Source organism: Ahaetulla prasina, chromosome 3, assembly GCF_028640845.1.
Source record: "Ahaetulla prasina isolate Xishuangbanna chromosome 3, ASM2864084v1, whole genome shotgun sequence".
Classification (NCBI taxonomy): domain Eukaryota; kingdom Metazoa; phylum Chordata; class Lepidosauria; order Squamata; family Colubridae; genus Ahaetulla; species Ahaetulla prasina.
The window spans coordinates 59,754,896-59,777,414 of record NC_080541.1 but is presented as its reverse complement, the minus strand read 5'-3'; the positions used below and the strand labels follow the sequence as shown (position 1 = coordinate 59,777,414).

The following is a 22,519-nucleotide window of genomic DNA, read 5'->3' as shown; positions in this document are numbered from 1 at the left end:
CTAATCTCATCAAGGCTTTTTTGCTGATTAACTTTGAAAATTTATTTGTTTTTCTGTTGTGTCAATTCAAATTTTTAAAAAATGCTGCGCTCCCCTTTCCAAAACCAGGAACTAGATAAAACCCAGGAAGATCTGATAAAACATCAGACCAATATAAGTGAGCTGAAACGGACATTCTTAGAAACCACTACAGATATCTCAGGGACTAATGAATGGGAAAAGAGACTTTCAACATCCCCAGTCCGGCTTGCTGCAAGACATGAAGAAGCCCCTATGATTGAACCACTTGTGCCTGACGAGGTGAGTGTATATCTGCCTGTTTTTCAAGAATCTGTACTCCAACAACTGTCTCCTGAATTTTAATGATAGATATCTTGTCCTCTAGACCAAAGAAGATAAAGAAAAATCTGAAAAACGTATATTTTTACAGAAGGAAAGCACGGCCTTTCTTGATTCTCAGGTAAAAAGAAAGATGCTTTATTACTGAAAGATGCTACATCTTGAAGTGATAATTTGATAAATACATCACATTTCTTTTGGCAGTGCATTTTTAAAGGCTCGGTTAATACATCGCAAAGGTTTCTGATTTAGATTTGTTTTCAGATTTCTTTGCATTTTTGGTTTTTATAGCTTAGAATCTCATCATTTATTCTCTGGACATCTGCATATAAACATGTTTAAACATCTAAGTGAAAATAATAAGCAATATCAATTGCCTTTAGAATCCATTTCATTGTAGCGTTTTTAAAAAATCAGACTTGCTTCTACTATTGCAGCAAATATATTTTTCAGATGTGTTTATGGTAAAGAAGCATGCTTATCAAAATAGTGTGTCTTTCTTTTAATAACTTCTTCATTCTTATGTGTGCAATTTTCATTGTGCAGGCAGAATCTTTAGAAATGGCAACAAGAATCAAGTCTGTACATAAATATGTTTACATAGAAGTAGGGTAGGATATTGCAAATGAATGTAGTTCACCTACTCCTGTATAGCTTGATAGAATTCAGAAGATACATTTCTGGCCTGAATGGAAATATCTTACTGACTGAAAATGCTTATAAACATTTTCATTATTGTCTACTGTATTTCCATGTATGCATTCAGGAAAGAAGGGAAATAACAGTTGTAAAGTGATCCTACCCTATAAACTTAAATCATTTTTAAATGAGAAGGTACTGAGCTAGAAGGAGCTAAAATGAGCTAGAAAAAGTATTCACTGTTACCTCCACAAGGTATATGATTATATAAATAGCAGAATCTTAAGGTGCTTTTAGAAAGTATTTTCAATTATTCTATCTCAAATCTGGAATATTAGAGGGGATCTCAGTGTTACTGTCTTTCACTTGTAATTCTGTCTCTCTAATCATCTGCTTTTCATCTCTTTTTCTTAACTAAATGTTGAGAAAAATAACAAGCTGCACCAGGAATTTTGATTAGTAACATTATGGACTGTCATTCAGGAGCACTATTAAATATATATTCTTGGAAGTATATGAAATCAATGGTTCAGCATATACTTGCAATTGAATATTCAGCGTATAATGTATTGATTATTTATATAAAGTTATAAAATGCATTATGTAGTGAAGAATTAAGGACTGCTCTGTAACATTTGCAGTGTTTTAGAGTACAAAATATTTTAATAAGCAGAATGATTCGCCTCCATTTATTTTATTCGCCTCCCAAAATATTTTAAATTGTTTGAAGCACATAACAGACCTGGGTTTGCAGTATTAAATTACATTTTCAGATGTTTGGGAAGTGTTTCATTTCTCCAAACACCTCTATTTTGCACTTAAAACAGCAATGTTTTGTGTTGAAGAAAATTAAAAACTAAATGATTTTCACCCTCTAGCTAGCATTTTTTTGAAAATGTGTAAAATATTAAGATCATATGGTGTCCCCTTGCTGTATTATGTATTAAACCTAGTTGTCACAAGTTGAAATATTCATCTTGCCTTCTGGCTTATGAAAAGGCTAGAAATGTGGATGTTAATAATGTAGCTAAAAGGTATATTTTAGTTTCCTGACATAGAAGTAACCTCTTAGTTGTTCTAATTGAGCTTTTATATTTCAAATATAGGGCACTGAGGATTGGGTTATTGTAGACAAAGTACCCGTTGAGGTAGTTGATGGTGAATCGAAAACCATTGTGACATACAAATTAATGACTGTGAGCAGTAAAACTGGTGACATCCCACCCGAGCTTTTAAAACACAGTATCACTGACATACAGAGCTTTGAGGACTTGGAAGGTGAATTGCTCTCAAAAGATGACAATAAGCAGAAAATGTATACCTTAGGAAAATCCTATGATACTGTTTCTGGCAAAATTGTAACCATGACCACTAAAGTAAAAGAGGGAGAAAAACTGCCATCATTTCAAACCACAGAGATGGCAATGCCAGAATCTGTGAAAATCATTCCTGTAGTAGCAGAATATGAAATTCTAGAACCAGTAACTGATGAGAAGGCCAGAAGATTATCTGATGCCAAAAGGAAGGTCTCTGAGTCCTTGACACCAATTAAAGAAGCAGACTCCCGACTCCAAAGTCCAGAAGAAGAAAATGTGAAAAAAACACTGAAGGTAGATCAAGATTTGCAGTTGCCCGATACGCTGGGAAGTGTACAGACAACCAAAGCTGAGAAATTGCTGGAGAGTGAACAACTGAAAGGAGAGACTTTTGGTTGGAAAACTAAACCTGAGAGGAAACATGGCAGAGAGCCACCTTTTACCATTGCTACTGCTCACTATGTCACTGAGTCATCAGCATCAAGAGTAGTGGTAACAAACAACTTTGACCCAGTTTAACAAAGCATGACTTTTTTAAAGACAATATTCTGCACTACCCTGCCTCCTAGTCCTTTTTGCTGCTTGGCCTTATTTTGACAACAGCCAACCCAGCTTTTTTTATTATTTCTTCATGATTTAAGTCAATTAACATAGTACAAAGCTGACATTAGGCATTTAAACTAAAGATCAGTTTTACTGAAATGTAGTATGCTGCTATTGCTTGTTTTTGAAGAGAAAATAATGCTTTACAAGACCAGCAGAATCCTAGTGCTAACCACTTGCTTGTTTGTATTACTGCTTATATTCAGTACAGACTTGTGCTAATTTATTTTCCATTATTTTCTCTTTGTAACCCTGCCACATTTCCTCCTCTCCTTTGTCTTTGTGTCAATTAACATAAACTTTGTGTGTGTCTGTTTCTCTTTCTGTGTCCATATGCCTATGACTATATATTTCTCTGTCTGTTTAGACAAAACAACTCTCCGATGAAAAAACTTTGGATGGTTCTGATATCTTCACATTAATAGAATCTGCAAGAAAACCAACTGAGTTCATAGGAGGGGTTACAGCTACTTCACATAGCTGGGCAAAGGTGGCCATCTGATTCATCTTTAGATTTTAGTGATTATCTCTTGATGGGTCATAGTATTATTTTATGGCAACACTGAGTTTTCCTTTATTATTTTGCACATCTTTAGGATCTTCATGGAAAACAGTAATGCACATGCTGGGTACTTTCCCTTCCTAAAACTGTACATTTAAACTTGAAGAAATTCCGAAATGGGAGGTAGTAGTTAGTTTGTTATTCTTGAGATAGAATTTAAGTGTATGAAAGATAAAATTGGACTTCATATTTATTAATGATATGCAGATATCCAGATTTAAAGGGCAGAATATAATTTGGAACATGGAAAGATGTGAATGTACATGTCAGATACATCTTAAAGCAGTTGCATCTTTTTCCTGATCACATGATCATGCTACAGCATGATCTAATTTGATTTAAGGTACTTCTGAAGCATTTTGTATTTTAATAAGTAGTCCAAGCATGCCATGTGTAAATCCAAATCACATTTTGCCCTTCAAACTGAGGTCTCTTCAGAATCCTAGTCCTTAATAATAGAAATCACATGGAATTTCTGAGCATTCAGATCACCTGCACACAAAGTAATAGCATGAAAAACAAACCCTTGGTCAAGTTTGATTGTAGGTCTTTAATTGTAGATTTTACACATTAGCTTTTAATATTAACTTGCCTTTCCTGCAGCGAACAGAAACAAAAACTGATGAGGAAAAGAAAGCAGAGGAGCAACAGCAGGAAGCCATCAAGAAGGTTGTGCAGGAAACTTTAATAGTCAAGGAGAAACATGTGATGAGTTTGCATGCAAGTGAGGATGCTGCTAAATTGGCTGGCCTTCAACTGGATGCTACAGCACAGACAATATCTCATGTGGCTTCTAGCATCAAAGGGAAAGAGGGCTCTGCTATCACTGAGGGGGCTAAAGAGGAAAAAGCTGCAACCCAACAGGAAGAAACTGCTACTATTTCTCATGATCTACAAGAGGAGCAAAGTAAATCAGTCCATATTTTGAATACGCAAGAAAGCAAACCTCTTTTTGAGGTAATTAAACACGTTTAATTTGCTGATTCTGAACAAAAAGATAAACAACTGTATACTTCTTTAAGGAAGTTATGCAAAGCATCTAACTATTGTGAGCAGTTTGTTTCTTAAGGCAGCTTCATGTGTGTTTGTTCTTCACTTGTATGGCTTGCAAGCTCAACTTGTCCTTTTCATTAATTGTCACTATTTGGTTTAGTATGAGATTTAAATGTAGCAACACGGTTACTGTATGGTTATGGCTAGCAGCCTGAATAATTGTAGTTGCGAGTGCAGCCAGGACTTCCCTTGATGTGTGAATACAGACTAATGTCTAACTTAATGTAAAACAGCACATAGTCCATCTGGAAGGCATGTACATCCAAGGCAGGATGCAGAAATTCTCTTTCTTAGTGATACCTGCTGCTTCATTTTCTGCCATTTTTCCCAACTGGTATACATGCAGATGTTAAAAACAAAGTTTGCTGTCCCCTTTAATTCCTGGGACCCTGCAGATCACAATGAACATTTTAAAAATTAACTAGGAAGCAACACAATGCTTCTTTACATGCATGGTGTCTTGATGTTTGTTACAATGATCATTTTTACATTTATTTTTTTTCCTTGTTATTTACTTTTTAGCATCATATGCACTCTTTAAGAAGCATTTTGTACTAAGTAATATAGCTTAATGCTGATACTTGAACATATTTTATTAGAGCAAAGAGTGAAGTATAATCTTTCATGGAAAATTTACTACCTGTGAAATTATCTAATTTCAAATCTGAAAACATTTCCCAATGGATTTATTAGAATGGTCTAATTGTAAACTGCTGTATATGCAATCTTTTCAACTCTGTTTTAACTATTTAAAGGAAAATAAGCTTACATAAATTTGGGCTACAACAAAATAAATTTAAGTTTTAAATGAAAAAAGATATATTCTATTTAAATATGTTCTCAATTTAATATAAATAATGGTAAAAATGCTGTTTAGGTGTCAGTTTATGTACTTTTAAGATATTTCTTTTTATGCAAGAGCATTCATTTACATTTTACTCTAGAATACTAGAAAATCAAACAATTTTAATGTGTCCTACGTTTACATTTCATTGGAACAGTCACCCATTGTGAAGACTGAGGCAGTCAGTTTTGGCAGTGCTTCTCCAGGTGGAGAGAAATTGGAAATTTCTATGAAAGAAGTACCTGTTGTCCATACTGAAACAAAAACTATTACATATGAGTCATCTGAGGTAAGGTACTAAAATAAAAAGATTGGAAATACAGGCAGATTATACAAACATTAAAATTTGCACTGAAGCTAACAGATTGGTGACAAGAGCAACATATATTAAAAAAATTAAACTTCATTGGGAGTAAAAATCCTCTAATAATGGTTTAAGACCAATTTCAATCTTTTTTTAAAAAAAACAACAACAGATCATTGATAATGGAAAAAAAAGTTTTGTTTTCATGATGTAAATATTTTTAAATACCATCCATGGATTATCCAAGCACCGCACTGGAAAAAGTTGTTGGTGTAATAACATTAAAATATTGGATACAGGAAAGGTACCTTTGTAATGAATAAACAGATTAAAGAATAAAAGATGGATACAATATTCTAGTTGTCTTTTTTGTCTGGTTTTCAGTTCTAGATAAGTGGGCAATTGAAAGACTATTGAAAGAAGTGAACTTTTTAAATTCTACTACATAGTAGAATGTTTGCCAACTTTATACAACTAGCTCCAATGTTGGATGCATTTATCATTTCTCGTTAGGTGGATTCTGGTGCTGATTCTGAACCAGGAGTTCTAATGAGTGCACAGACTATTACTTCTGAAACTACTAGTACTACAACTACTACACATATCACCAAAGTAGGTGTATCAGAAATCTGTTTTATTTAATATAGGCATAGGTTTATTGTTAAATATATAAATATCTGACTGAAACAACTGAAGTAATCATTTATTTTTGACCATGGAATAGAAGCCATAGCTAGGTATGCTTTTTATGGCTTAGTCTTTTTTAAAAAAATCTATTTTAATGCTTTAAAATGCAATATATAAAGAATAAATTAGAAATTGATCCAAAGTTCTTTATAAACCGATTCCAAATTTTAGGAATAATATTCAACAACACACTGACATCTTTTAAGTTTTTTAACACCCTTAACAATGTTAAGAACATTAAACTCTTATGGAAGTTCCTGGGGTATATCCAAATCACATGCATTAATGCACTTTTCAGAGTTTTGCATCTTCAGCATAAATAGATAACTATCACTTTTTAAATGCCCACTGATCTATCTAGCCAATAAATTCCAAAAAGTGTTGCTTATGATATAGTTTCTGTTTAACATTATGAGATTTTTTTACCCTTGAGACAGGGGTAAAATCTAAAAATTTTCCCTACCGGTTCTGTGGGCGTGGCTTAATTGGTGGACGTGGCTTGGTGGTCAGATGACTGGGTGGGCGTGGCCAATAACAATAAATATGTATTATTTAAATGGAGAGTAACATTTTGCATTTAGCAAACTGCCTTTAAAAAGAAAGCATGGAACATAGAGGCAAAAACATTATAATTTCCCTGTGGGAAAAAAGTAGTAAACTTCCTTTGACAGTATCTTGAGGACTATTTTGTTTCTCCCTTTCAGACAGTGAAAGGAGGCATTTCAGAGACAAGAATTGAAAAGCGAATTGTGATAACGGGTGATGCAGACATTGACCATGATCAGGTATGACATGTAAGCTTCTAAAATTAGCTCCAAATTAGTCTATTTTCTGTAAACTTAAAAGTCTGTTTTAGTGTCAGCAGGTCTTTAAAATATATTACAATTCAGTTCAAATGTAAAATGTCTATTTTGAGTCACATTTCTTCATTTGGAAATTGTAAATTTAATCATGAATCTCTCTTCACCTTGCTACTGATCATGCATGTTCCACCCCCTTTTCCTTTCTGCCCTTCTGTGGTTTCCTTATGCTAGGCGCTGGCTCAGGCAATTAAAGAGGCCAAAGAGCAGCACCCTGACATGTCAGTGACCAAAGTAGTGGTACATAAAGAGACAGAAATCACACCAGAAGATGGGGAGGATTGACTACAGGTAAGAGGACTAGATTTTTTCCAGGCACTCACAGACTGGCATGTGACAAAGATCATTCCTTCTCCCTGAACCCATCATTAATCCTTTCTATTTATTCTTTCTGGCATTTGTACTATGTTTTGTACAAAAAAAGAGAGAATGATTTGGCTATTTAGATTAACTTTATGGACTATAGAACTTTTTTTGTTTATGTTAATGCCAGTTAGAGAAATAGGAGAAACCCATTTGCTTGTGTCTGCTTGCTAGTTGCTATGCATTTTCCATGAAGTAGGTCTGTAAGTTGACAGTCCTGAAGATTGCTTATGCAGAGTTTGTGGGAAAAGAAAGCATTTTCTCTAATCGTAAAATAGTGTTCTGCCTGAGAAAGCTTGCAAGTATGTTGAACTGAAATACCAGTATTTTAAGTTTTGACTGAAAAGTTGTTTGTGAATAACCTTTTTTAAACTGTTCATTTTTCTAAGTTTCCTAATAAGCTTTGGCAATTTTTATGATTGTTTCTTAAAAGGAGACAATAATATGCAATTTTTTGCTGCTGTGATTGAATAAAGGCATGCCGACAAATTCTTGCTAAATTAGCATTGGAGTGTTAAATGCAGTTACATACTATATGCATGTGCTAGAATATGTTTGGCATACTAACCTGCTATTGCAAGATTTAGTGATACTTGTATACTCTACAAAAGCTGAATATTATGACGAAGAGATGGCTTTTATTTTGTTTGAACTGCTAGTATAATCTTAATTTCAAACGAGTTTTCCTTATGTCCATATAAATTATGTGTTACTGCATGAAACATTAGCATTTTCAAAAATCAGTTGCTGTAGCTTTAGCAATATGTGAGGAAGTTGAAAATAAGAGAACAACAAAGAAAGATGAGTCTTGGATTACGAGCAGAACCTGAAGAACAACTGAAATTGATGGAATTACTTATAGAAGAACATTTGGGAATTACAAATACTGTATTTATATAGTGTACATATAGCAGTTATTTTTATAGGGAATATTACCTATGTTATTAACTTACATTGAATCAAGGCTTTTCTACATGGCCAGTAATAATTACTCTGTTAGTTATCCCAAATATAAAATCTTTCTAGTGCATATAGTAGTTGTCCTTTCATTACAGATGAATTACAGAATTTAATCTGGAACATTTTTTATAAATAAAAGGCTCTTATTAAAAAAGACCATCAATATAATTGTATAGATTTTCAGAAAATAGAGATCTGAACTCAACTTACTATTTTTATGACTCGTTGCATAAGCCTAAAGAGTTCTTTTGTACAGAAATATTTTCAGTTCTTTTGTGACTTTATTGTTAAAGATTTATTATTTATATTTATTATTGATGGAATTTAACTATACTCTTTCCACTGCAGGATTAGAGTAGCTTTCTTATGAACTTCATCAGTGGGAAAATCAGAGCCTATATGGAGTCTTGGTTCTAACCCAGCTGACTTGCATCTCTCCAGAGAAATTTTCAATGTGGAAGATTTTGATTTTAATTGCTAATTAAGGACACTGGCTGAAATTCCCCAGTTACAGCAATTTGAATCAGCTTTAATAATCTAATAATTGCATGAAACAACAAATTACAAAAAAGCAGCATTTTTATTTTCCTAAATCAACTTTACATCTAAATGGCACGTTCATCAACAGTTAAAACAATTGTATTATGCTACACATAAAACAGCTCATGCCTTTACTATTATTGAAAGTCTAAACACAGTTTCTTGGGGTGTGCAAGGTTTTGTTTAGGGGAAATCAAGATCACACTACAATACTAGAAGCTGTACAGGTACTATATATATATGTTTTATTACATTAGATGTGCCAATAACATTCTTTATTCAACAAATAACTTGAATCATATACTTGTTATAATTTGGTTTTATTATTCTTGTTATATAAACAATGGTGAATCTCTAATCTTATTTAAATGCTTATAAAATATGCTTTGTTTATCTGATTTGGAACCCTTAATAGCTAATGATTTTTAGAATTGTTAAAGTTAGAAATCCTGCGTCACTTTTCTAAAGTCTCAATCTATAAATTTGCATTGTGATTATTTTGAAGAAAATGTATGTTTTCCTTAGCATCTCAGATATGTTCATCTGAAAATGTGATTTTTCAAAACCAAGTCCTGTCCACTCTCAGAGAAAGATGTTTCTTTTGCAAGTGTAGTCAGTGTTCCTTACTTAGGTCAGAGTTAAGCCTTAAATCGTACAGAACACTTACAAAGCATTATTTCATTTTTATTATCACATCGATTTAAAGGGATCCTATGTTTTTATGCTGTCAGTTTCATCACAATACATGGCGAATGTATGTTTCTGCATAGTAAAATAAAAGTGGTAAATGCACCTAAATTTGTACTGGTCTGTGTCTAAAAATGTTTTTGCTATATTTAAATGTTGCTACTATTTGTATAATATCAAAGGCATTTATTATGTTAAAGAGATGTTCTTTCATACAATCTCAATATGGTTTAGGTAGGTACAAATAGAAGATCAAGAAAAAATGAAAGAAGTTGTAAAAACTAATTCTGTTGTTCAATTTTGTATATAGAACTTCAATTTGATTTCTTCTGTATTATATATCTATGTAATGTGTTTCATGTAAATTTAATGAGAAACATGATCAACTAAATATTTTTGAGCATTAGCTTTAAAAAATAGTTTTGTATTTTATATTCTAAATCTAGCCAAAATGCTCTAAATGCTATATTGGAAGAATTCAATATGTGTTTTGTGATCAATCAGTGAAATGCTGAAGTATTGTGCCTTTGATGTTTGAATTTAGTTGCTCATTCACAATTCAGGCATGATATATTTCACTGAAGAGAAGATGTAATAAACTTCATTTAATAGGCTTTGAAATAATGGAGTATCTAAAATCTTATTTTTGTCAATAATAACAGAATACACACTGTCCAGCTCAGGTGCAGGAACTTTGAACAAAGGCTAGAATAGAAGCCTTTCTTCAAAGAAAAGGATAGAATAGAATAAGTATTTTGAAATAAAAAAGACAATCTATAGAGAAAACATATAGGGTCTTTTGCAGGTCTGGAGCCACATGTCCAGTTTGTATGTTCAGTGCCTCCCACCTATTATATAATTATAAAACAAATGACAATAAGAAGTAATTTGTGGCTAAATATTTTACTCTATACACAGCAATAAATCATAACCTTTCACTCACACTGTATTCTTACTGTAGAAGCTTTCAATTATTACAGAAAGTTACTTTATTATAAGTAGAATTGAAGCCATGTAGTCAAAAGATTAGTTCATTACAGAACACAAAAACCAACCATAATTACAGCATTTATTTTCTCCAGAGTTAAAGAAAAGGGCCTTCTCCAGAGGCCCCTTACTGCTACCTGTTTATATTAATGGAAATGAGGCCATTCTCTCCCTACCCTTTATAGTGGGAGGTTATGTCCGCTAAGAGAACAATTCAGATATTTATCTTAGCTTCAGCCTTTATTAGTAACCACTATAGGTGCAGTGTTGTAATAATCAGAAGTGGTTTTAAAAAAGGCCAGGCTATTATAAAAATTGTGGATGTTTTACCATTCAGAAAATCGGCATAGCTTATCCAGTCAAAATATGCTTTTATTTGACATGTTAGTGGTTTTGGCCATGTTCATGATACTTAATATATTGGAATTAGTTCTATGTTCTTTTGTATTTACTTTATTTACTGATCTTTTTGGTTTGGTTAAATGGGATAATTTATTTATCAAGAGCCCTAGTGGTGCAGTGGTTAGAATGCAGTATTGCAGGCAAACACTGCCCACAGCCTGGAGTTCAATCCTGACAAAGGCTGAACATGGACTCAGCCTTACATCCTTCCGTTGTCAGTAAAATGAGAACTCAGATTATTGGGATCAATATGCAGACATTGTAAACTTCCCAAAAAGAACTATAAAGCACTGTGGTATATAAGTCTAAATGCTATTGCTAAAGCTAAAACCTTTTAAGAATTATTTTTCATAATTTATTTATTACTCATATCTTTAAAATTAGTACAAAAATACGTAGTTTATTCAAAATGTTTCAATATATGTCACTTTTTAAAAGAGATAGATAGATAGATAGATAGATAGATAGATAGATAGATAGATAGATAGATAGAATGATATAATTGTAAACATTTTACAAATGATTAAATTCTTCTTAACACAATTCACAAGGAAACCCCATTTTAGTAGATTTGAGGGTATCCATTATTCCCAAAAGCCTTTGAATCAAAGGATAAGTCATTTGGATGTTATGTAAATTAAAGTTTGTATTGGAGTTTACTGTGTCCAAAGTCCATTTAGTCAAAGTATGATAAATTAAGGTTGCGCTGTCCTTGCAAGTAAACAAGCAAACGATTTTGATTTTATTAAAATTATAAATCCATAAATATTCCTCTTTAAGATACTAGAAGTTATCCTACCCAACTTACTATTATAATTTTGGGCTCATTGCTCATCCAATCATTTTTAATTTTTTTCTTCCTTTTGGCTTCATATTTGTGCATGACATTCGTTCTTTGCAGCACAATCATCTTTCCACAATGAAAAATCAAAAACTAATCTCTTAAATCATTTTTATCCTAGTCCACTTGTATATTGAAATAAAGTATCCAAATATATACCAGGATCTTTGTTATTAGTATTGCCATAATAAAATAAGTTTGATAAAGAGGAAAAAAGAAATATTTTTTCAAACAATAAAGGTGTTGTGTTTTGAGTTTGGAATAAAGCAGCTGTACCTGAAGCTTTGTGTTTTGAGTGTTGAAATATTCCTTCCATTTGAAGAAAAAAACCCTTTAAACATTTCAAGGAACTAGGAAACAGCTGCAGTCCCTTGTTTCTCTCTTTAGGGCCTCAGTAATACTGGTAGTTCATATTGTATATAACTAGCCCAAGCATTAAAAATTTTAAACAACTTTAAAACAGTAAAAGTCCCCATGGAGTACAGTACTTTGAAAAAAACTATTCAGATAAACATTAGTTAGTAATACACCCACAAAAGGAAAGGTCTTTCTCATGTGTATAAATAAAATATGTAGTTTGGTCAGCCAATAATAGATTGTAGGGAACAGTTCGATAATCTAATATTCCATTTACTATCTAAACTGTTTAATTCTTAAAGTTTAATTTTCTTAAAAAAATTAAAACTTGGCTTTCTGAATACCCCAGGGTAGTTTCTGTAGAATCATTTTGTTATTTCCTGATAATTTTTGCCTAGTCCTAAGGGTATGTTTGAAGGAAGGTTAAAGAAAGAAAAGGTCTGGTGTTCTTTTTGATTATATAAGTAACAATGTTACAAGAGATGTGAAGTGCACATGCACTTTGGCTAAGCTGAAACAAGGATGAAAAATAGCTCAATCAACTACTCCAAACATTAGTCCAATTACAGTGCTTGGGACAGTTAGAAGATTGATTGCTACCACTCAAAACAGGCAAGGATATGTCATATTCAGAACAAAATCCTGGAATCTGTTCTACCTGGAACACTCAACCCATATAACAAGCTGTATTAAATTTAAAATGTGCTGAAGAGTGGCTACCTTGAAGTGACTGGAATAACAAATTGCTAAAATATACCAGCAAAAAGTACTGTATATCCAAGATTGGCCTCTTTCAGGAAACGAAAACATGGTTTGTATAATAAAGCTATAATTATATTAGTCATTTTGCAAGGCAAGAAACAGCATTATGACTGTTAAGTGCTGCAACAAATATACTGAAAGACTACTAACCACATGATTAAGAAATACGTTGTAATGAACATAAACACAAAATGTATACAACTGCTATATAATGTATGGAACACTTTCCTCCAAAGGGATTAATATAGTAAGAATCTTAGGAAAAGCAAATTAACTAGTTTAAAAAACAATGCTATTCTTTACTAGAATAAAAACAAAATGCACAATGGTAATTCAGCGTAGGTGAATTTGCTTTTTGTTGGAAGGGTTGCAAATTCTGTGGAAGAAAAATAAAAAGTTATTGCCTATTTGCAACAATTGCATTCTGTCTGTTTTCTGTCCAAACCATACAAAGTAACTGAAACAAGATCAACCTTGTTTGAAGTCATTTATACACAAGTATTCAGGGTGTAATATTTATAGAGGATTCTTAGTTTCAGAAGAATTATCAACTTCAGTTCTGCTTTATTAAGAAAAAGATTACAATGCCATAGTTAACGGGGAATTTGGTAGAATTGCTGTATATGTAATAACACATAGATGCAATAGTAAGGGAGACCCAGCAACCTATGGACAAAGTATTTCATTGTGCAAATCTCATGTACATTATACATCTGAAAGTCTTTTTGTTTGCTGGCAATGGACATTGGTGGCAAAAAAAAAATCCTTCAAGGAACACAATATCTCTCTGGCCTCCTTGATTTGGTCTCTGAGCTACCCTTCAAATAACTACCATGCCTTTTAGAGACCGATCAGAAAAGCCAAGTCCACAGACTCCTAACAATTGTCGATGAATCTCAAGGCTTAATATATGTAGATAGCCTGTGATGCTTTTGTCTTGTCTCTCTCAAGCCAACTACTCCTATTTCTTGTGCAATAGGAAAACATCCCTTTCTACTTGCTTTAGCCTCCTTCGGGCTGCTTTACTTCTACACACAAACACCTGGCCCTCTTTCTCCTGCATAAACACACTCAGATGTTTATAGCCAACGTTGCTGTGCTGCCTGAAAAGGGCTTGAGAGAGACGAGACAAAAGCATCACAGGTGCTGGCAATTTTCTGGGCATTCTCTCAGTGTGTTTGCCTTACAACAGTTGTTTGGTGGTCTGAATATGAAGGGTTAGGATTAGGGTTGACTTAAAAAGTAAAAATATTTGTTACCCAGGATCATGGTGAATATCACCCCACACTTCTAATAGATCGGTAGGATTTCTGGAAAACATTTGAGTTCCCAACGATCTGATAGGTTGTTCTGTCTGTTGCCTGGTTAGACTCCTACAACAAAGCAATTCAAGGTAGCAAGAAAATTACTGATCATAGAGGCACATACTTCTTCTCTGAAGAGCCTTGGAAGATGAAGCAATGTTTGGAATACCAGTGGTACAAAATTAAAAGTGAACCTGGAACATGCTCAATTCAACTCTACTGTAGGGAACAATTGAGATATACTTGGATAAATCATTCGGAAGCCATTAAGACAATGGGACGAGGCATGCACTAAGCCTGAGAGACAGAAAAGTCTCTAGTTAATGTGGTTGGTTGGACAACTTTATTTGATTTTGTCTCTGCTGAAGGACAAAAAGCTGGGTTGCTTCCAATTGATGTGGGTTAAAATATTGATATTATTTTGTGGAAAATAATAAGGAAGGGAAAGAGGATCTTGAATGCCTGAATGAAATGTATGGGGTCAGAATTCCAAAGTGTAGAAGCCACTACTGAAAAGGTAGTTTGCCCCAGCCAAGCAGACTTCTCACAGAATGTTAAGATTCTCAACAGGTCCACTCTTGTGGACCAGACAGGATAGAATCATATTCAGTCCTTAATATTGTCTTTACCAATCTGGTCATCAATAGAAGGCCAGTATCATCCATGTATGGCTATATACAGAGAAGTACTAAATCAGTGCAGTGATCTAACAGTAAACATAATCCTGAAATAATAGGTTTTCCTACCCACTTCTGAACCAGTTTGTCTCGGTTTCATTAACAGATTAACAGAATTGGAAGGAACCTTATAGGTCATCTAGTCCAACCCCTTGCTCAAGCAGGAGCCCCTACACCACTTCTGACAAATTTCATGTACAGATAATCCTCAAATTTTGACAGTGTTCAGACTGAAATTTCTCTCATTAAGCAATGCAGACGTAAGGCACAACTCCCAATGCTTAATGACTGCAATTCCTGCAAGTGCTGCTTGCTATCATTAACAAATCCAGTTGTTAGGGGAGGCAATTTCTTGCCAGTTTTCACAATCAACCTCAGTGGAGAAGTCAGCAGCAGCTGTAGAGATGTTTAGGCATTTGTGATAACAGGAAGTGCAAAGAAGTGTTGATGTTTCACTGCTCTTAAATGGCCACAAAATTGAGCAAACAAAAGACTTCTAAATTCATTCATTCATATGGCTGCCTAAGCCACACGTATGACTGGTCTGCTAACAAGGGTTAAAGTAATAAAAAATCGTAACAAAAAGAATAATATATACCATATATTGTTTCTCATACTTCTGATAGAAGAGCTCAATTAAGCTTTGATAATTGGAATTTTCTATTGATCAAGTGAAGACTTAGGGGTTTTTTGCTGCCTTAAAGTTGTTCTCTGCCAGAGCCTGCTTCCAGTTTTTGTGCAACATACAGCTAGGATGTCATTACTATCTAAAATTGGAAATTATTCAGCCTAAATGTCTATGAAGCATCTTTCAAGTACAATTTCCACACAGAATAGAATAGAATTTTTTATTGGCCAAGTGTGATTAGACACACAAGGAATTTGTCTTGGTGCATATGCTCTCAGTGTACATAAAAGAAGATACATTCATCAAGAATCATAACATTAGTACAACAAACATAGTCCACCACTTGAAACTAAAGTCATTGAGATATAAATTAAAATGTGGCTGATTTCTTTGACCTGTTGGTTAAAGCTACGGGGGGGGTGTTCCATAGGTTTTCCCCTTTGACACTTGTGGCATAGTCACTGTAGACTTTGCTTTTCATGTTTTTGTACATAGTAGTTTCTACCAGGACTCCAGAGATTATCCCAAAGATGTTTTCAAAAGGCAACTGGACTTTGTTTTTTTCCTTGAAGACGTTCCACTTCTCATTCAAGAACCTTCTTTAGTTCTGGCTGAATGGTGGGGAATGGGAGGATTTATATTCTTTTATATCTTTTCATTTCCCACCATTCATATATAGGTATGAATATATTTAATATAGGTATATTAAACTGATAAACACTGTAGGTTCATGAATTCTGAAAATTATATGAAAGAGTCTTGCTGGTGGGCTAAAATTCCTGTCAAAACCCTCAGTAATCAGAGATAACTCATGAAGTTGATACAGTTATAGCACCAATATCTGGATCATATTTTCATAAAAACTAATTGTGTCAATTACTATAGTCATAGTTGTGGGAACAAGGATCTAATAGTAATGGGAGCTAAGCTACACAATAGAGAAAACGTAGATTGCAATATCCAGATCAGTGAAGAAATTCAAAGAATAATGCTTTTGAAAGCATTTGGGTTAAAATAACAGTAATATTATTGCTAACATCTGCTATTGATAAAAAGAGATGTGAATGTTTTCCAAAAGCAAACTACAAATATGTCAAAAGTACACGACTTAGTAATGATCAAAAATTTTAAATAATTTAAATTTAAATAAACTTCCTGCCCTTTCTTGTTGAGAATTTTAAATAGTTTTCAAATTAAGCTATCCTTAATTTGATTTTAAACAATAAGGATAGACAAAACAGAAAACAGATCTATGGAGGAAATTGTGTATATACAGCTGGGTTTCTTGATACTAAGGAATCCAAAGTGAAGTCCATGCCATTGGACTTCACTTTGAACTTTAGACTTCATTTAAAGCAATGATAACTATGATTCCATGCCCGTAATAGCTAATGGAAAAAGAAATTCAAAAGCAAGCGAACCAGTAGCAAAGGAAACCCACCACTGCAAGGGAGTCATTCAACTCTGTAATCCACAAATTCTTTCTTTTCATTTTAGGTTTAGAAATCTTACTTAGGATATCACATTTAAGAGTCTAACCTTATTTTTAAGTACTATATCTTACTTTTGTCCCCCTGTTCAATTGTATCTGATTATGGGAGACAGCCCATAGAAGTCCTGCAGTTTTTTTGGCAATAATTTTCAGAAGTGGTTTGCCATTGCCTCTTTCCTAGGACTGAGAGAAAGTGATTAATCCATGGTCATCCCACTGGCTTTGTGCCTATGAGTGATTAGAACAGTTCCCCCCCCCCCCCGCCCACTTTTTAGCCTGAGGCCTTAATCACTATACTACACCTGCTTTCATATATTACACTTTATTTTCTTTTTGTGCAAGAGAAACACTGTTACAGAAAAATAAGCCCATGACTGATAAGATTTCAGTCAACTGTTACCAATTTTATGTGTTTGCTTCATAGAATTAATTAAGGACAGCTTCGTAGAATTAATTTTGCATGACTCTATAAACAGATTTTGCATGGCATATTGAACACCAAACACTAAACTAAACACACTTATTTTAGTTTAACATAAATGTACCAGATAAATCAAACTTCTGTTGTCAATTCATTATTCACTGCACAACATGGTAGAGAGAGAAAGGAAGAAACAAGGTACAAGACCAACCACACGGCATACTCTGCCATACATCAAAAACATTTTGGAAGCTGTAGAACATAGCTTCTAAGATCTCCAAGTGGGCATCGCACACCGCCCAGAGCAGGGGTGAAATGCTCCCGGTTAGCACCGGCTCGCCCGATTAGGTAGCAATGGCAGCTGCTGGTTCGGAGGACCGGTAGCAAAAATCCCTGGCCCCGCCGCCCCTGCCTCTGCTGAGCCGCACCATCAACAGAGGTTTTTTTTTTTTACTTTTAAAAGTTTTTCTTCAGCCGAAACATAGAATAGAATAGAATAGAATAGAATAGAATAGAATAGAATAGAATAGAATAGAATTTTTTATTGGCCAAGTGTGATTGGACACACAAGGAATTTGTCTTGGTGCATATGCTCTCAGTGTACATAAAAGAAAAGATACATTCATCAAGGTACATTTACAACACAATTGATGGTCAGTATATCAATATAAATAATTAGGATTTTCAGCAACAAGTTATAGTCATACAGTCATAAGTGGAAAGAGATTGGTGATGGGAACTATGAGAAGATTAATAGTAGTGCAGATTCAGTAAATAGTTTGACAGTGTTGATGGAATTATTTGTTTAGCAGAGTGATGGCCTTCGGGAAAAAACTGTTCTTGTGTCTAGTTGTTCTGGTGTGCAGTGCTCTATAGCGTCGTTTTGAGGGTAGGAGTTGAAACAGTTTATGTCCAGGATGCGAGGGATCTGTAAATATTTTCACGGCCCACTTCTTGATTCGTGCAGTATACAGGTCCTCAATGGAAGGCAGGTTGGTAGCAATTATTTTTCTGCAGTTCTAATTATCCTCTGAAGTCTGTGTTTTTCTTGTTGGGTTGCAGAACCGAACCAGACAGTTATAGAGGTGCAAATGACAGACTCAATAATTCCTCTGTAGAACTGAATCAGCAGCTCCTTGGGCAGTTTGAGCTTACTGAGTTGGCGCAGAAAGAACATTCTTTGTTGTCCTTTTTTAATGATGTTTTTGATGTTAGCTGTCCATTTTAGATCTTGCGATATGATAGAACCTAGAAATTTGAAGGTTTCTACTGTTGATACTGTGTTGTCTAGTATTGTGAGAGGTGGAAGTATGGAAGGGTTTCTCCTAAAGTCTACCACCATTTCTACGGTTTTGAGTGTGTTCAGTTCCAGATTGTTTTGGTTGCACCACAAGGCTAGTCGTTCGACCTCTCGTCTAAATAATAATAACAAATAATAAATAAATAAATAAATAAATAATAATAAAGACAAACATGCCTTTAAAAGTAAAAAAAAAAACCCTCTGATGATTGCGGGGCTGAGCAGAGATCATCAAAACCCTTTAAAAGTTTTTTTTTAAAAAAACCCTCTTCAGCCGAAGGGGAAAAAAACCAAGAAAAAAAACCCCAATGTTTTAAAAGCCTTCTCTGGCAATCCCAGAGGAGTTTCCTGATCCTCACAGGCTTTTAAACTCACTTTTTTAACAGCCCCCACTTACAAGAGCCCCCACCCATGCCCAGCCAATTCTCCCTCCTCACTTACCTATAATTACTGCTCTTTAGGGCTGGCAACGCCATGCTTTCTTCAGCTACTGAAGAAAGAAAGAAAAAGCTTGCTTTGACTTCCTGCTTTGCTGGCTGAGAAACTCTGGGATTTGAAGTCCACAATAAAATAAAATAAAATAATAAAATAAAATATTTGTGCAGCTTTCTGAGATTTGGTGTGTTTCTGTAGTGTTTCACTCTAACTACACAAACACACAAAATCTCAGAAAGCTGTATGTGGCATTTTGTGTGTGTGTGAGTTGTGTGTGTAAAGTGTGAAAGTTGGTTTTTGAGCTTTTTGTGGCTGTGTGAAGTGAAGTGCAGCTGCTTTTACATTGTGTGTGTCAGTTGTGTTGTGTTGTGTGTGTGTAAAGTGTGAAAGTTGGTTTTTGACACCTCTTATTGTTTTTTATATTTATTTTATATTTGTTTATTATTTTTATTATTTATTATTGGCCATGCCCACCATCATCTGACCACCAAGCCACGCCCACAGAACCGGTAGGGAAAATTTTTAGATTTCACCCCTGGCCCAGAGGCTACCATACGAGGACAAATTATGCATGGTAAATATCGCTTGGAGGTAGGAGATAATTCCAATGTAATCTACTGAATCACCAGCATGGATTGCCCTTATGACTATGTAGGACAGATGGAGAGGAAGCTAATCACCAGATTGCAAGAACAGAAGCGAGCAGTCAGACGAGGAGACCTGAACTCATTGGTAGCTTCACCCTGCAATGAACAAGGACACACATTCAATTTTGCAGCTATTAATATTGTTGGATGAGCAGGTACAAAAACAGCCAGGGAAATGAATGAAGTCTGGGAAACAAGTCCCTCTTCAGTCACCAGGAGTGCTGATTTAGCACTAGCCTATTAAGTACTTAGAAGGGAAGGGCTCAGCAGCACAAGCAAAAGCCAGCCATCAACCCACCACAATCAATATCTAAAAAGCCACTTACAACAGGCACTATAAATACCACACAGAAAACAGCATACACTCTGCTAGAAAGAAATTCCTTGAAGATAGGCTCCAGCACAAGTCCAAAAGCTTGGGAGACAAAACTTCTGGTCCCGGAGACTGACCCAGATTGGATGCTGCAACATTATCTTGGCACAAATATATTCGCCTTCATTTGTCAATTCATTAGCTTTATTTATTTACAATTACCTCTAAGATGATCATTTTCTGAAAGTGGCTTAAGGTAAACTATTTGACCAAACCATGGCTATAACTAATCAATATAAACAATTGTAAATAAAAATACAGCAAATAAATGTTTAAAAAGTAATGTATAGGGACCTCAAACATCTGGATAGTAGAGTTAGCCGTCAGCAAGCAAAACTGTTGTTGGAAAGGGCTCTTTTAGAATAGAATAGAATAGAATAGAATAGAATAGAATAGAATAGAATAGAATTTTTATTGGCCAAGTGTGATTGGACACACCAGGAATTTGTCTTGGTGCATATGCTCTCAGTGTGCATAAAAGAAAAGATACCTTCATCAAGGTACAACACGTACAACACTTAATGATGGTCATAGGGTACAAATTTAACCCTTAATGATACAATACTTAATGATAATCATAGGGTACAAATAAGCAATCAGGAAACAATCAATATCAATATAAATCATAAGGATTGCCAGCAACAAGTTATAGTCATACAGTCATAAGTGGAAAGAGATTGGTGATGGGAACGATGAGAAGATTAATAGTGCAGATTTAGTAAATAGTTTGACAGTGTTGAGGGAATTATTCGTTTAGCAGAGTGATGGCATTTGGGGAAAAACTGTTGTGTCTAGTTGTTCTGGTGTGCAGTGCGTTTTGAGGGTAGGAGTTGAAACAGTTTATGTCCAGGATGTGAGGGATCTGTAAATATTTTCATGGCCCTCTTGATTCGTGCAGTATACAGGTCCTCAATGGAAGGCAGGTTGGTAGCAATTATTTTTTTCTGCAGTTCTAATTATCCTCTGAAGTCTGTGTCGGTCTTGTTGGGTTGCAGAACCAAACCAGACAGTTATAGAGGTGCAAATGACACTCAATAATTCCTCTGTAGAACTGGATCAGCAGCTCCTTGGGCAGTTTGAACTTTCTGAGTTGGCGCAGAAAGAACGTTCTTTGCTGTCCTTTTTTGATGATGTTTTTGATGTTAGCTGTCCATTTTAGATCTTGCAATATGGTAAAGCCTAGAAATTTGAAGGTTTCTACACAATAGGTTTCTAAACAACAGGAGAAGGAATTAGAAGACAAAATGGGTATACAAATGACAAAAAAAATATCTAGGAATTTGGCTACATTTTCACTAGAAAGCCTCTGTTCTAGCTCTGTGTCCACAGCGCCGGCCCCATCTTTGGCTGAGAACCTCTTACCTCAGTCCGGACAGGGGGTCAGTTGCTGCGGGAAAGTGTGGGAGGGTATTATGGGTAGGACAGTCACTATTTAAGTCTCAGAATTTACGATTATTGTTTTTTTCTCAGCGTGGAAACGGAATTTTCCGGTCCTTCAAATAAGCAATGGCATGGAACGCAGCTTGAAGGAAGATGGAACCTGTCATTTATCATTGTTTTTATTATCGGTAAAATGTAACTGATATGTAGGCGTACGTCAGAGACAAATTATTTCTCGGCAAGTAACTGAATGCGTGGAAAGACGAGCCAAGGAGGCGCTTGCTTCCTTCCGCCGCTGCCGCCGCAGAACCAAAGAGGCTAATCCGGAATCCAAAGCCCTGCCGGCCGCTTCCATCTAGCGCGGGCCCGACCACAGCGACCAAGAGCCAGAAGCGGCTCAGGCGAGGGCGCGCGAGCCCGGGAAGACGGGCAGAGCAATGCAAGCGCGCCTTCCTCCTCCCCCTTCTAAACAGCCGCCGCCGAGCGCCTTCGCCTCTTTAAAAGATCCCCGCAGTGCCCGCCCTTTCCCCGCGGGGGGCGCGCCCTGCTCGCATCGCGCATGCACGTTCCCGCCTCCGGCGCGCCTCGCGCGTGCGCGCGCGTGCCACCCAATGCTCGTGCAGGAAGCGGCGGTAACGGCTAGAGACGCGCGCCATTCCCCCTACGTTTCCCCCCCAAAACCCCCAAATCTTTGCTTGGACCAAGCACTCCCGCCACCGTAACCCGACCTCTCCCCCTCCCCTTCCCGGAATCTCC

General features: G+C 35.3%; 1 protein-coding gene across 6 annotated transcripts in view; it reads left to right on the top strand.

Moving 5' to 3' along the window:
* EPB41L3 (erythrocyte membrane protein band 4.1 like 3) overlaps positions 1-13,453 on the top strand; it is a 158,458-nt gene extending 145,005 nt beyond the window's left edge. For 4 of the 6 annotated variants that reach the window (XM_058177308.1, XM_058177307.1, XM_058177305.1 and 1 more), the window contains exons 15-22: positions 109-300; positions 386-460; positions 4,063-4,416; positions 5,514-5,645; positions 6,174-6,272; positions 7,052-7,132; positions 7,382-7,498; positions 8,879-13,451. In XM_058177308.1, the coding sequence (XP_058033291.1) occupies positions 109-300; positions 386-460; positions 4,063-4,416; positions 5,514-5,645; positions 6,174-6,272; positions 7,052-7,132; positions 7,382-7,492 (1,044 nt within the window). In that variant the 3' untranslated portion in view covers positions 7,493-7,498; positions 8,879-13,451. Of the gene's footprint in view, positions 1-108; positions 301-385; positions 461-2,084; positions 2,787-3,264; positions 3,388-4,062; positions 4,417-5,513; positions 5,646-6,173; positions 6,273-7,051; positions 7,133-7,381; positions 7,499-8,878 lie in introns of all 6 variants that reach the window. The other 2 variants (XM_058177310.1, XM_058177309.1) reach the window with 2 other exon arrangements.
* Positions 13,454-22,519: the final 9,066 nt, after the last annotated feature.